This window comes from Alligator mississippiensis, chromosome 7 (assembly GCF_030867095.1).
Source record: "Alligator mississippiensis isolate rAllMis1 chromosome 7, rAllMis1, whole genome shotgun sequence".
NCBI classification, from domain to species: Eukaryota; Metazoa; Chordata; order Crocodylia; family Alligatoridae; genus Alligator; species Alligator mississippiensis.
Genome location: NC_081830.1, coordinates 9,496,111 through 9,507,984, shown reverse-complemented (window position 1 = coordinate 9,507,984; position 11,874 = coordinate 9,496,111). Strand labels below are relative to the sequence as shown.

General features: G+C 45.2%; 1 protein-coding gene across 1 annotated transcript; it reads right to left on the bottom strand.

Moving 5' to 3' along the window:
* Positions 1-8,285: 8,285 nt before the first annotated feature.
* Positions 8,286-9,263, bottom strand: LOC106738585 (olfactory receptor 10A4-like). The gene has a single exon (XM_014594828.2). The coding sequence runs from the start codon at positions 9,261-9,263 to the stop codon at positions 8,286-8,288; it is 978 nt and encodes a 325-aa protein (XP_014450314.2).
* Between the last annotated feature and the right edge of the window lie 2,611 nt (positions 9,264-11,874).

The following is an 11,874-nucleotide window of genomic DNA, read 5'->3' as shown; positions in this document are numbered from 1 at the left end:
ACTGAACTGAATTTATAGGAAAACACCAAATAATAATAATAAAGAGCAAACCTCCCCCCACACCCAAACAACAATAACCCCCCCCAAAAAAAACAACCCCACCAGCATCATCCCACTAGCAACAACAAAAATAAAGAGACATAAAACTCATGTGTAATAATGTGGTCTATTGTTTTAAGAGGGATCGGGCAGCCCTCCTGGGAGAACCCAGCTGTGTGCCTTTTGGATCGAGAGGGAGCATCCAAATAGGAACTTTACAAAGTTCCCAGAAAATCAAGCGGGGAGAGAATTAAGCAAGTTGTGGCTGCAACTGCTTGGTACAAGAAGGGACCTGTGGTACTGTGCCACGAGCCAGAGCCAATAGGCCTATTCTCAAGTACTCTGGACAGAGCAGGAATGCTTGTTAATTAGGGCTGTGCACAATTTCACTGACTCTTTCATTTTCACCCTGTTTCAAGTTGTTTTGAGCTCAAAACAGTGACATTGAAAGGAAATGAAGGGCTTTGAAACAGCCTCAAAATGAAGCAAGGGCAGTCGAAATGTTTTGAAAGTTTCAAAAGTTTTGAGTTTTGAAGATGAAGCTGGGTTGCCTACAGGGAACCAGAAAATACAGAGAGGAAGGGGGAAGGACTGCTCTTTTACTGGCTGTGTAGCTGGCCAGTGACTGTGATCTTTCCCTGAGGTCCCTTCCAATCCCAGTGCCCGCGGGGAAGAATGGAAAAACAGCATAAAAAGCAGCATTGCTTGAACTTGGGGTCTTGGGGTCAGTTACTGAGCTATCTTGTAGAAGGTCAGCAGCATTAGGCAACAAAGGCTACCATTCATTTCCTACTTGCTAGGCTTGCAAGTGGGATTCAGCAATACCTTTGGTTATCTTTCTATAGCCCTTTATTTTCTTATTATAGTCATTGATTGATTCCTTCCAATTTATTCCTTCTGCAAAATTCTCTTTTTCTTTAGTCTATTTTCATTTTGTTTTAAATCTGTGCATTCTCTCACAGTGTGCATTTCCTTCACTTTGCATGTAGGCACAGCATAATTATATTGCATATTATAATATAGAATTTATATAGGAAAACACATACATACATGTATATAATTTTATTTATTTATTACATAAATACATGCTACATTAAATAAATACACATACATACAATTATCTTAATATCTACATATATTACATAAATCAGATAGATAACATTACAGAAGAAGAGAGATTTTCCAGCCCAACAAGGCAAAGACAAAACACTATGAAACACACCATGAAGCATGCTGGAAAGGCAGCTGGCAAGCCTTCAGGGAGGGGAGGAAAAGAGGGTAGAGGGAGAGCTGTAAGTTCTACCCTCCCCCACCAAACTGAGATGCAGCCTCTTTGCTACAATAAGCAGGCATCAGGCTTCCACTAGTACAGGCAGCAAGGAGAGGGCAATGCCAGAGCCACTGCCTGTGCCTGAGTCTGCATCCCCTCCAAAAGCACCAGCCATAACCCCCACTACCACCATGACAACAAGCAGCAGCAACAGCATGACAGTCTCCTCCACCCACATTTCACTTCCAATGCTGAGCCTTCCAGTGCCAGAGGAAGAGCTGGAGCTGGATCTGAATGCCCTAGCAAGGGAAATCCTGGGAAAGGAGGGAGAACCACCTGAGTTTGTGCTTCACACCTCTCAAGTTTCCCCTAGAGCCAGGTCTCCTTTCCCAGAAAGCACTTCAAAGGAGGCTGAGGTAGAGGGTGCAGAGGAAAGTGGATTAGCTCAGTCCACGCCTCCTCTTGCTGTGCTTCTGCTTACTTAGGAGGGGGAAATTGCAGCATCCACACATGCACCCATAACCCAGAAGTGATTGGATAGTGTGATCTGGGATCATTCTGGGCTGGCAGATGATTCCACATATGCTATCTGCCTGCAGTGATGTGCCAAAACTGGCTGGGACAAAGGAACAAAATACATGAGCACCATAGGGATGCTGATTCATCTCCGCAGGCACCACTCCCTTCCCCTTGCTCCTCCTCAGCCTGGCACCAGTGGGGAAGGACTACTCTGATACTGGGAAGAGCGGGGAAGGACTACCCTGATACTGGCTGTGTAGTTGGGCAGTGACTGTGATCTTTCCCTGAGGTCCCTTCCAAGCCCAGCACTCTGGGGGAAGGATGGAAACACAGCATTAAAAGAAGCATTGTTTGAACTGGGCTGCTTTCTGTCTTGGGGTCAGGTACTTAGCTATCTTCCAGAAGCTCAGCAGCATTAGACAACAAAGGCTACTACCACTGATTGCCTACTTGCTAGCCTAGCAAGTGGCATTCAGCACTAGCAAGTGGGATTCAGCTAGCTACACCTGGTGGTAGCACTTAGCAATTGCCACCCTGACAAGCCCCAGTTAAATACCGGTGCAACAAAAGCAAGCTAGGTAAGCTGAAATGCACTAGTGTAGTTTGCCTTACATTTAAAACACAGAAAACAAGGTTTTATTAAGGTGACTTCTACGTTAAAAAGCATTCTAAAGTGGTCCATGTGTATTAAGTGACAGCTTTAGAACACTTTAAATGGTGAAAATCATCACGTGTATAGGCACCCACTTCAGTAGCCTGCACCTAACCCAAGTTATCTGACCGAATTGCATTGTGCTTGTCTGACTTGGGGAGGAGGGCCTTGAAGGAGACTGCTTGGTTCCCAGGACTTTGTGGGGCCATGATGAGTGGGTGTTGTCAAGTAGGGTATGGTCACAGCTGGGTGTTAGAAAGATAGCTTTTATTCAGCAAACAGTGCAAGGGAGCTCATTGATCAAAAGTGCCAACAAAAGGAAAAAAGAGAAGACAGCAGACAATGGCTGTGTACCATAGTGGCCAGTTACACAAGGTGTGGAGGGAGTGGGGTCAGGAACAATTCAAAGTGGGATGCTTGAACTGAGCAGACTCATGTCACAGACGGAGTCATGTACACACATAACACTGCCTGTTCAAAGTGTACCAGTTTTAGATAGGACTTGATTTTCCAGCTACAGTTTTGAATCATTACAGATACTTTTAAACCAAGTTAAAAGGCTTGCATGTCTGTATTTTTTGAGTTTAACTTCATTTAAATTACTCTAAAATGATGTGGCCAAAAGGCCTTTCCTGGTAGGTGCTGCTATTGGCATTGTGGGTTTCATACACTGGAAGTATGCTCAGCTAATTAAACCAGTGCTTCTCAATTTTTTTATAGCTGGGGCTCCCCTTCATAATTTTTTTGAATTTTTCAGCATTCCAGTTTAGAACCACTGTTGTGTTGCTGCAGCTTATATCACCATTTCTCAACCAAAGTGCTCCTTTCACCACTGCCATCAGGTGAGAGCTTCCCATGGACCTGGTGCACAGCCAGATCAGGAAGGGCTGTGGGAGAAACATATGTTCCTGCCTGCATTAAGCCTAAAGTTGGAACATGTGCCTCGTCGCCCCACAGCCCTTTCTGGTCCAGACCCTCACACTCTTTCTGGAAAGAGAGGTACTCAAGGCAGTTCCACCTGCATCACATGCCTCTGTTCCCAGAACACATGTTGTGGGTTCCAGTCATGGAGGTCTACACTCCTGCTTGTTTTAGGCTTATCAAATAACCTTAATGGAGAAAGAAGTGCACATTAGGGACACAGCCCCTCCCAGTCTGTCTGTGCACCAGGTGTGTGGGACACTTTAACCTGGGGATGTTACTAAGAGGTTCTTATGGCAACACAGTTGAGAACCACTGGATTAGGTTGTGTATGGGATGTAGGTACTGCTTTTCTTACTTTCATGATCTAAACACTTTTTAGTGGAATCCAGGAGCTTAGCTGTTCCAGCTAGAGCATTTCTGACTGACAAAGCAGCTTTAATTCTCTGTCACTTTAAGGGCTGCAGCACGCAGCTGCCAGGTGCCTGATTGCAGTGGCCATTTTCAAACACAGGCCAGAAAGGCAGCAGTCCGGGTTGAACAGCCAAGGAGGCAAGATTAGTCTGTGTTCCTCCCAGAATACCTGGAGGTAAGGGTAGGAGCTATGGGGAAGGCTGGGAGGCTCTTGGTCCTGGGCATGAACTGAAACTTCAACCTGCTAGGGAAGGGTGGCCTGGTGTAGCTACCTGTGGCAGGGTAGCTCCCCAGAAAGGCCAGGCCAGTTACCTCCCTGGTGAAAGGAAAGTATGGGGCACCTCCTAACCCCAGTCCCTACATCCCTGGGGGGTTCGATCTGCACAAAGGGAGCCCCAGCTCACAGGAGTCCTGAGGCAGGGCCCAGGTTGGAGGAGTGACCTGGAGCAGTACCTAGGCTCTTTGTGAGTCTTGTGGTCGCAGAGGCCCTGTGAGGGGGCCAGGCATGGCTGTGGCCACCTGAGCCTTACAGGGTGCAAGGGTAGAGGGCCAGGCAGAGCTATGACCACCTTAGTTGGATGAGTTGGCAGACCCCAGTGGGGCCCCAATGAGGAGCGGTGTGTGGAGCCCCAGTGAGGGGGCAGTGTGGAGGTTTCAGACTCTGGAGCCAGGCAGGGCTGCAGCCACCTGAGCCCTAAGGGTTGGATGACCCAGTAGAACCTCAGTGAGGGGGCACTGTGGTGGTGTAGGACCCTAGGGTTAGGCACGGCCTGGCCACTTGAGTACCAAGGGATGGATTACCCCAGTGGAGCCCCAGTGAGGAGGTCAAGGGCTTGGAGTCCATTATGTGTTTGTTTGTGTGTACCTGTTTGTGTGTTTAAAGGCTCAGTGGAAACCACTGGCAGGGACATCTGCGAGACATTGGGCATGTAAGGGGTAGCTGGAGCATGTAAACAGTTCCTCATTCCGGTGGGTGGCGAATTGGCTAGAGGGTCGCACCCAGAGAGTCGTAGTGGATGGGTCAGTATTGACCTGGAATGATGTGGGCAGTGGGGTCGTGCAGGGCTTGGTCCTTGGACCGATACTCTTCAATATCTTCATCAGCGACTTGGATGAGGGAGTGAAGTGTACTGTGTCCAAGACTGCGGATGACACAAAACTGTGGGGAGAAGTGGACACGCCGGAGGGCAGGGAACAGCTCCAAGCAGACCTGGACAGGTTGGACATAAGGGCTGAAAACAACAGAATGCAATTCAACAAGGAGGAGAAATGCAAAGGTGCTGCACCTAGGGAGGAAAAATGTCCAGCACACCTACAGCCTAGGGAATGACCTGCTGGGTGGCACGGAAGTGGAAAGGGATCTTGGAGTCCTAGGGGACTCCAAGATGAACATGAGTCGGCAGTGCGACAAAGCCATCAGAAAAGCTAATGGCACTTTATGGTGCATCAGCAGATGCATGACGAACAGATCCAAGGAGGTGATATTTGCCCTCTATCGGGCGCTGGTCAGACCGCAGTTGGAGTATTGCGTGCAGTTTTGGGTGCCACACTTCAAGAGGGATGTGGATAACCTGGAGAGGGTCCAGAGAAGGGCCACTCGTATGGTTAAGGGCCTACAGACCAAGCCCTATGAGGAGAGACTGGGGCACCTGGACCTCTTCAGCCTCCGCAAGAGAAGGTTGAGAGGCGACCTTGTGGCTGCCTATAAGTTCATCACGGGGGCACAGAAGGGAATTGGTGAGTATTTATTCACCAAGGCGCCCCCGGGGGTTACAAGAAATAATGGCCACAAGCTAGCAGAGAGCAGATTTAGATTGGACATTAGGAAGAACTTCTTCACAGTTCGAGTGGCCAAGGTCTGGAACGGGCTCCCAAGGGAGGTGGTGCTCTCCCCTACCCTGTGGGGTCTTCAAGAGGAGGTTAGATGAGTATCTAGCTGGGGTCATCTGAACCCAGCACTCTTTCCTGCCTATGCAGGGGGTCGGACTCGATGATCTATTGAGGTCCCTTCTGACCCTAGCATCTATGAATCTATGAATCTATGAACTGGGGAATTTGAAGGGCAGCCTTCCACCTATTTAACATCTGAATTTTGTAACAAGACATGGAAGGCAAGAAAGGCAGGAGGTTTGCTCAGAGATTGGGGCGGGCCGGAGCTAATATCGGGCCTGGAACTTGCCCTTGTCACACTGACATGCATAGAAGCAGAAATACATGCTAGCAGGGTGGGATTCCAATTTTGGATTTAGTTGCCTAAAGTTACTAGGATAGATTTTTATATGCCAACATATTGTTTTGGACAGGGCCTACAGAGAGTAATGTGACTCCCTTAGGGTCATTTTGGCATTTTATCATGGAGTTGTGGACCAATCCCCAGTCCCTGGCAAGGGACAGAAATTACACATAAACCACCTTAAGTGGTCCAAAACCAGTTCAAATCTGTAATGGAACAGAAGTTCAGGGCACATAAACAGCTTTCAAAATGGCTAAAAACAGTTTAAGATAAACGTGGATGGATGTAGTATCAGACTTAACTGGTTTAGGTTAAACTGTTTTATTGAACTTCTGTCCCAGATCCCGTCCAGATTCAGTTTAAATCACAGGCCCCCAGCATCTCCAAATGCTCTGCAGCACTCCTGCAACAATGCCTCTTACCCACCCCGCCCTCCCTGGCAGGGGGTGAGCTAGGTTTCTCCCAAGCTGTCTATCCCAGCCAAGCAGGGAGGTATGTTTTAGTGCCCCCCCTGCCGTTTTCTGGCCTGAGCCACTGCAGTTATATAGCTACATTTCCAGAAATAAAAGTGAATGAATGTCTTTTCACTTTCTTATCGGTTCAATCTACACAGTTTAGACTAACCTGTTAAGACTGAATAGATTCAAATTTAGCCTTTAGCCTGAAAGTCAAACTGGTCCCAGCATCACTGTTCTTACTGAATGCAGGAAAATATATGTAACCAAGGTGAGTAGCTTAGATGGCTCCAGTGTTTTGGAACCCAATTCTTTGGGCAACACATGGCAGAGCTGAATACATAACCTGACTTACTAAAAATAAATGATTTTTTCTAGCCCACATTCGGGAGGGGGAGGTAGAGGCAGTTCCCCTTTTCTTCATTATATGTTTCCTAACAAAAAAGAGGACAATGTCATTAAAAAGGCAGTATTCTTGCATTTTTAATTGAAAAAAAGATAAACATGGAATAAATATTTTAATCAGGGCAGTAATAAAATTATTAACACTATTGGTGTTCTCATTCTTCTATACAGTGAAAAAAGAGTATGTGCTTAGAAAGGAAAACAACTACAGCTGGGTAGCAAAGGGAAAAATAATCTAGTAAAATAAAATGTGAAGGGAAACAGTCGTTTAATCACTTTGGTGTCAGTCTAGAAAAGGAGGAAAGAGAACAAAAGAAATAGGAAACTGGGGAAGGTAGAAAAATGAAAATTAAGAGAGAACAGGCAACAAGTAAAACAGAAGGAAAAGGGTCAAGGATAGAGAGGCAGAATGGGAGGAGAAAGGAAAAAAAAGGAGGCAGTGAGAGGAAAGTAAAGGAAAATGTTCCATTCAGATCTAAATCAGGTCCTTTCTTCTGATTTCTTTGAAGTGAATCCCAGACAGATCTTAAGTGTGAAACCTGCACCTCTGTCCAAAACTGAAAAATACTCCAAAACACAATTCACCCGCTGTCAGACTCCCTCCACAGATACAGGTACCATATGATTGTTCTGATTTAACCTGCACGTCCTCTCTTCTGACACTTGGAGCCTGGACAGCTGTGGCCAAGGGCAGCTTTCTTGAACACAACATGGGAAAAGGTTAATACAAGGAAAAAAAATATATATATTAAAGCATCAGACAATAAAACCTGATGCCCGTGACACGAAAGATTTGGGTTACAAATTTTTTAGAAACAAATCATCCACCAGAAAGTCGAAGTTCTGTCAAATCTCCGTCATTTCCATTTCGAGAAAAAGTGTCCTCTTTCCCCAATGAGGTTGTCTCTTTGATCTCCTTGTACCTTTTGATCTCCCCAAACTGGGAGGAGAGTCCATTCTATAAAATATTGCCCAGTGAACACATGAGAAGGCTGAGGCTGCTCATCACAGTAAATTCCTCTGGGTATTTGCAGAGGAGCTCTTTTCTGGGCTATTGTGCAGCTCTTGGCATTATTTCCTACCACCCTGTTCATAGAATCATAGAAGTAGGGTGGGAAGGGACCTTGCAGATATTCATGTCCGACCCCCTGCCTGGGCAGGAGGAAAACTGGGCTCAAATGACCCCAGCCAGGTAGGCATCAAGCCACTTCTTAAAGACCCCCAGGGTAGGAGCCAGCACCACTTCCCTTGGAAGTTGGTTCCAGATCCTAGCCTCCTTAACTGTTTCCTGAATGCATACCAAATGCATCATTTTCAATACTCAGAAACATATATTGATTGTACAATCAATAATCAAAAACTCCAATAATCACGTTATTAAAAGGACCTTTTTCTTGATATCAGCCTTCTCAAGGCCTGCTTTACCTCCTTATTCCTCAGGCTATAGATTAAAGGGTTCATCATTGGTGACATCACAGAGTAGAAGAGAGAAAGGAATTTGTTGGAATTGTGAGAATGGATGGATTTGGGAATCAGATAGGTCAGTATGCCAGGAACATAAAATAAAGTGACCACAAGGAGGTGGGAGAAGCAGGTGGAAAAGGTTTTTTTCCTGCCCTCAGCAGAAGGCATGCTGAAGATGGTATGGAGGATCCCAGCATAGGACACGAGTATAAGTAAGAAAGGCGCCATGATGAAGACAACAGCAGCAATATAGATATAAACTTCATTCCTGAAAGTATCCACACAGGCCAACTTCAGTACTGGGAGCAGGTCACAGAAAAAGTGGTTAATCATATTGGGGCCACAGAAAGGTAGAGTGAATATGAAAGTTGTCTGCCATACACTCACCAACACCCCCAAGAACCAGCACACACCTGCTAGCTGGAGGCAGACGGTGTGGCTTATCATGGTTGCGTACCTCAGAGGATGACAAACGGCCACATAACGGTCATATGCCATAGCAGTCAGCAGGCAGCATTCTGTGATTCCCAGGAGGCCAAAAAAGTACATCTGCATGGCACAACCCACAAAAGAGATGCCCTTGTCTTTTGCAAAGGAGTTCACCAGGAATTCTGGAATGGTGGAAGAGGTGTAAGTGATTTCCAGAAAGGACAAGTTCCTCAGGAAGAAGTACATGGGGGAGTGAAGGGCTGGGTCAATGACACTGATCGTGATGATGAGGACGTTTCCCCCCAATGTGGTAAGGTACATAAGCAATACGACAAAGAAAAGGGCAACTTGGACCTCTAAGACATTGGAGAAAGGCTCGAAGAAAAAGTGTGTCACAGCCGTGCGGTTCCCACTTGCCACTGCCCCCCTTGTATTTCCCATCTGGAAAAACAAGAAAGTCATGCTTTTATTATTTTACTAGATGAATTAGGGGAAAACAAATAATGCACCTATCTACCACACTGGGCCTGTTTCTGCAACTTTTCATAACTATGTGTATCTGTGGTTTTTAACTCCAGGTTATATTTCGTATGGGTTTATAGTTAGGGGGACATAAATCCTGAATACAAAGAGAAACTCCAAAGACTTACTGCTATTCAACAAGAACAGAAACAAGCCATTCACACCCAGTGCACCCAAAGCCAAGGCCCTGCATAGCCTCACCAAAAAGCTGCAAAGATCATATACTCAAAGTATTTTGAAATGTTAGGCAGCATTACAGCAGCAGTTTCTGTTCAGTTAACCCTGCCAATTCAGAACAACAGGAAATTATGATCCCATACTGTAGTTTAATATGCCTTATCTTCTTCTACATTATCCAGCTTTAATTCAGTGACATTTATTTGTCCATAACAAGATCCCTACTAGTTTTCATGTATGAGACTGAAAGCCTGACTGAGTGTGTGAATTTAAGCTATCCATTTATCTATCATTTTCCTGCAGCACTCATTAAAGGAGTTTGTAATCATGAGTTCCCTACTTTCTCCTGACATAGAACTAGCCTAAATTCAGCGGTGATTGTTCCATAGCTCCCATACATAAGATTGAAGAGGTCACCCCTGAATGGGAATTCATGATACTAGTCCACAGAAATCACATTTTAAACAAAACAACGCTCACCAGGATGTCCAGCTTTCTTCTTTAGCTTGCCACCTTTGCATTCATTTTTACTAATACTAAATAGCTGTGAAATAATTTTACATCCAATTTCTGTACTCATTTCACTGAAGGGAACATTTTTTACCTGGCCTGAATTTACATAGACCTGATGGAATTGACTGCAGAAGTTGGACTACTGTGCAACAATAACATTTAGATAAAAACTAGATTACATATTGAAAACCTTCTATCATAATCATGTTTTAAAACTCACCTGTGCTTCAGAGAAGAGTGTACTGAGTGAATAAAGAAGCCACACCTTGAATTATGAGTATATAAGTTCTTTTGTTCTTCCACTGGGACTGATACTCTCATGTACTGGCTCTTGGAAGGCAATCCCCGCCCCCTGCCCCCCCTCCCTCCTCTGGATTTCTCTCTGTTTGCATCTCCCTGTGTCTCTCTCTCTTTGTCTCAATGTTTTAGATAATGTAGGCCTTAATATTCAGGTATATTTCCAAGCAAAACCTCAACCAGAGCTCATTAAAAAACGCCTATGGAATCTTTTTTCAATAGTTAATTTGGTGTTAAATGAAGCCAAACTGCTGAGAAAAAGCCTTTGTTTTGAAAAGAATTAAGAAGCAAAATTTAACAAGTTCTGGTAAAAACATTGCAGTTCTCTGCCATAAATGTTTCTGTTTGCACCAAAGTATTTTCAGCATTTAGTTATCCAGGGCTCAAAATTTGCTTTCTGAATTTCATTTTTCTTAAAGACAAAGTTGTCTGCTCAAACTTTTCTTTGGAAAGCTCCATACTTTTCTGAGTGGCCTTACCTTGAAAATGTTTGCACTATTCTGTGCCTAATTTCTGTAAATCATAAAGGGATTTATTGGGTTCAGTGAAAATAATTGCCCCTAGGACCCCCTTTAATGTCAATGAACCAGATTCTGATCCTACTTACTTTAATGTTTCTCCAAAGAAAGAAATGAGATTTATACAGCGTTGTTTTGTTGCTGTTATGGAAAGGCATCTGAAACATTTAGTGTTGGCCCAGTCTGTTACCACTGTCTTCAATAATGCTGTGGTAGGGCAAATAGAAGTGAAATTCAGAAAAGAGTTCAGTGTCACAACCCAAGGGTGTGATTTTTGTTTGTGTGTGCTTCGGCACTGCTAAATCATTTCCCGCCACTCGTAGCTTTCCTTGCAGGGTGCATTTCTGAGCTGCAGAGAGGAAATGCACAGTGCAAAGGAGTTCCCACCACCCGCAAGCAAATTTGTGTCCCGCTATTGGCCAGTTCTAAATTATTCCCACGTGGCGGCTAGCAATTGGCTTGCTAGCTGTGTAAGAGGCTTGAGCGGTTTCCGCCCAAGTTGGAGGACTCCACGACTATCAGGAGGAGGAGAACTTCACATCTTGTGAAGATCTCTAAGCGCTGCGGAGCCTATTGGACCCAGCGTGTACCTTAAGAAGGCTATAGGGGTCTGATCAGCCTCTCGCCTCTCCCCAACGCCGAACGATCCCTCAACGTACCCTTCCCTGCACGCAAGTTCCACGGAGCCTAGCAAACTTCGTGTGAGTGTATCCAGAGCTCTGTCAGAGTCCTTAAACTGGGACTTAAGAGAAGCTTTGCCTGGAAGTCTTTCCAGCCTACACCGTGACCATCTTTGGTGTAAGTAAACAATCTTAAACAACTGTTAAGCGTCTGTGCCTAATTCTAGTGTGCCGCCTGTCTTCCCCGACCCGGCGTGTCCGGGCTGCTGGCCACAGCCCACCGCACGAAAAAAGGGCCTCAGACCGCTCCCCGGCTCGCACATTCAGATGCTTAAAAGTAGACACAGACAGAATTAGACTTTTAAATCCAAATAGCTTATTCACAACCATTGAATTTAACCCTTACAGGGAGTGTTTCCAGTTGAC